This window comes from Propithecus coquereli, unplaced genomic scaffold (genome assembly GCF_000956105.1).
Source record: "Propithecus coquereli isolate 6110/MARCELLA unplaced genomic scaffold, Pcoq_1.0 Scaffold221, whole genome shotgun sequence".
Lineage (NCBI taxonomy): Eukaryota > Metazoa > Chordata > Mammalia > Primates > Indriidae > Propithecus > Propithecus coquereli.
In genome coordinates this window covers 2,490,836-2,493,266 of record NW_012147301.1, presented here as the reverse complement: position 1 = coordinate 2,493,266, position 2,431 = coordinate 2,490,836, and the positions used below count along the sequence as shown (strand labels likewise).

At 49.3% G+C, this 2,431-nt stretch overlaps 1 protein-coding gene across 1 annotated transcript in view; it reads right to left on the bottom strand.

Annotated features, from left to right (window-relative positions):
- UBAP1L (ubiquitin associated protein 1-like) overlaps positions 1-2,431 on the bottom strand; it is a 29,706-nt gene that overhangs the window by 16,876 nt on the left and 10,399 nt on the right. The window contains exon 2 of the mRNA XM_012644850.1: positions 1,996-2,290. Within this exon, the coding sequence (XP_012500304.1) occupies positions 1,996-2,115 (120 nt within the window). The 5' untranslated portion in view covers positions 2,116-2,290. The remainder of the gene's footprint in view (positions 1-1,995; positions 2,291-2,431) is intronic.

Here is a 2,431-nt window from a genome sequence, read left to right as displayed (position 1 = left end):
AGGCCTAGTGAAGCTTTAACTATGGAAAGAAGGGCTTCTTGGGAAGGCAACAGGGCGCAGGATATGGACATGGGCTTTGGGTGTAACAGATTAGTGCTGGGATCCTGGCTGTGTCATTCATAAGCCATGTGGCCCTGTGGGTCACTTGGGTGGGAGCTTTGGTTTCCTGTGCCATAGTATAGGACTACTCACCTTCTAAAAGGATCATCATAAAAAGGAGAGAAGAGCAAATGTATGAAGAGCACCTAGCACAGGCCTGGTCCACAGTAGATGTTGAATGGCAGCTGTTTTTTTTCCCTTTAGGCCACTGTGTGCCCATCTGGTAATCTACCTACCGTCTATAACGTTGTTATGGGGTTAACATCTTTCAAGTGCCAAACGCTGGGAATACATCCTGGTAAAGCTAGAGGATTGACCAGGGGAGGCTGTAAATCATATCTGGAGTCCCCTGCTTTTCTATTTGTTAGTTTGGCCCAGCAGTAAAAGAAATGGAGGCCCAAGAAGGGAAACAGGCTCAAGGGAGAGCTGTTGCCCACCCCAAGCGTAGGGGGCGGAGCCAGGGTCAGCATGTGGCATGGCCTTGGCAGAAGGGTGCCCATTTCTGCTTTTAGGAGAGGTAAGCTTCAGAATAGCCTCTTCTCAGTGTGGCTTGAGCTCAGCAGGGAGGGGAAAGCTGTGATAATCCCCCTCTACTGTAGGCTTAGTAAAGCATGTTCCTCTTCTCAACAGCAAAAGCCCTGTGCGAGAATAAGAGCCCACAGCACAGGCCGCCAGGGAGAGTGAGGGCTCCTGCCCAACAGAGCATGGGCCCCTGGACACGGTGCTCTGAGCTTTACAAAGCTTATTTCCGTTCTGGAAACCCTGGACCTGAGGAGCCTCGGTGCCACTCTAGGGTCTGCAGATGAAGCAAAATTGGGCGGTCTTCCCCTGCACCGCCAGGCCACCCAAGCCCCTCCACCTGCCCCTGCCCAAGTCTGTCCTTCCTGGACTGATCTCTGCTTCTGACTTCGCTGCAACAGCCCTCACCTCCCTTTTTTTTTTTTTTTTTGCCTTCAAACCTTACCTGCCCTATATCTCTCATATTCCAAGTCCTACTCTTAGCTAGTATGAAATGACCTGGAGTCAGGACCTGGGTTTTAGTCTTGTCACTGCCACTAACTTTAGAAAAATCATTTTTCTTCTCTGGGTCTCAGGTTCCTCACAGGCAAATTGAGTGAGAGCCCAACTAGATTCTCAAATTTTTCTACGAAGTACCCTGCAGACAGTAGAGAGTAAATATACAAGAGTCTGAGGACCCAGCCCCAAGGGGCCAACGCCAGCTCCAGTTCCTTGCAATATTGTTCTTTGATTTTCTCAAATTCATGCAAATTTTATATCCTACCCCATGATATAGCTGTGTTATAATGTAAATAAAATAGGTTTCCCCCTAAATCTTCAAGTAAACTTGAATCTTCAGGAAGTTTAATCACTTTTATCCTGAGGTCACGTGTGCTATGACTGCATTCCCTGGGAATGTGCATATCCCAGTGTGTAGGCCCCAGGCCTGGGCTGCATCAAGGCCACCTCCAGGGCAGATGGGCTGTGGGTCTGTGGAACAGTCATCCCTTCTAATGCGTCCCATGTGACTGTCTGCATTGTAACAGGGGATTCCGGAGACAGCATCTTAGTCCAAAGAAATGATTCTAATGGTGGAATTTTAGACATGGCAGTAGGCTGATAGGGAGGGGAGGAATTGGAGCATCCTTGCAACGACTTTCAGTCACTTCACACAGGCAACCTCCCAATTACCCTAAGCTTAAAACAAGACTCACTAAACAATCCTCATCACCCAGCCACCAGCCTTCTTCGCGAAACACATTTTCCTCTATTGAGTTATTTCCAAACTCCATAGACTGTATGATAACAGGCCTAGCTGCCCTTCAAAATCAAGGAACAAAGCCCCCTGGGACTTAGTTCGTACCCACAGACCCAGGAGGTAGACAGAGGCACACTTACCATAGAACCCAGCAGAAGCTCCCTGCAGGCCGGGACACTGAGCTCTGGCCCAGGGAGAGGTTCTGTATCTATCACAAAGCCCTTGGGCACCTTGAAGGGAACACCGTCCAGGGCGTTCATTCTGTCAGAGGAGTGTGGAGATGGCTGAGCGGGGCTGGGGCAGGGTGCCTGGTGGCAGGGAGAGATTGTCAAGTCCCGAGGACCAGGCTCAGGCCTCAAATGGCCTCACTGCTCTCCTGTGCGGTCACTCGGCTGAGCCCCACACAGCTGGAAAGGAAAGGTGAAGTGGCCAGTGCTGCATAAGGGAGGAAATGAATAAAAACAAGAGCATTCACACTGACAGGAATTGACAATTTCATATTTAAGTCATGCTCTAGACCACTATTTTCCAAAACATGGTCCGTAACACTAGTTCTAAAGCATTTCATCATAAGAG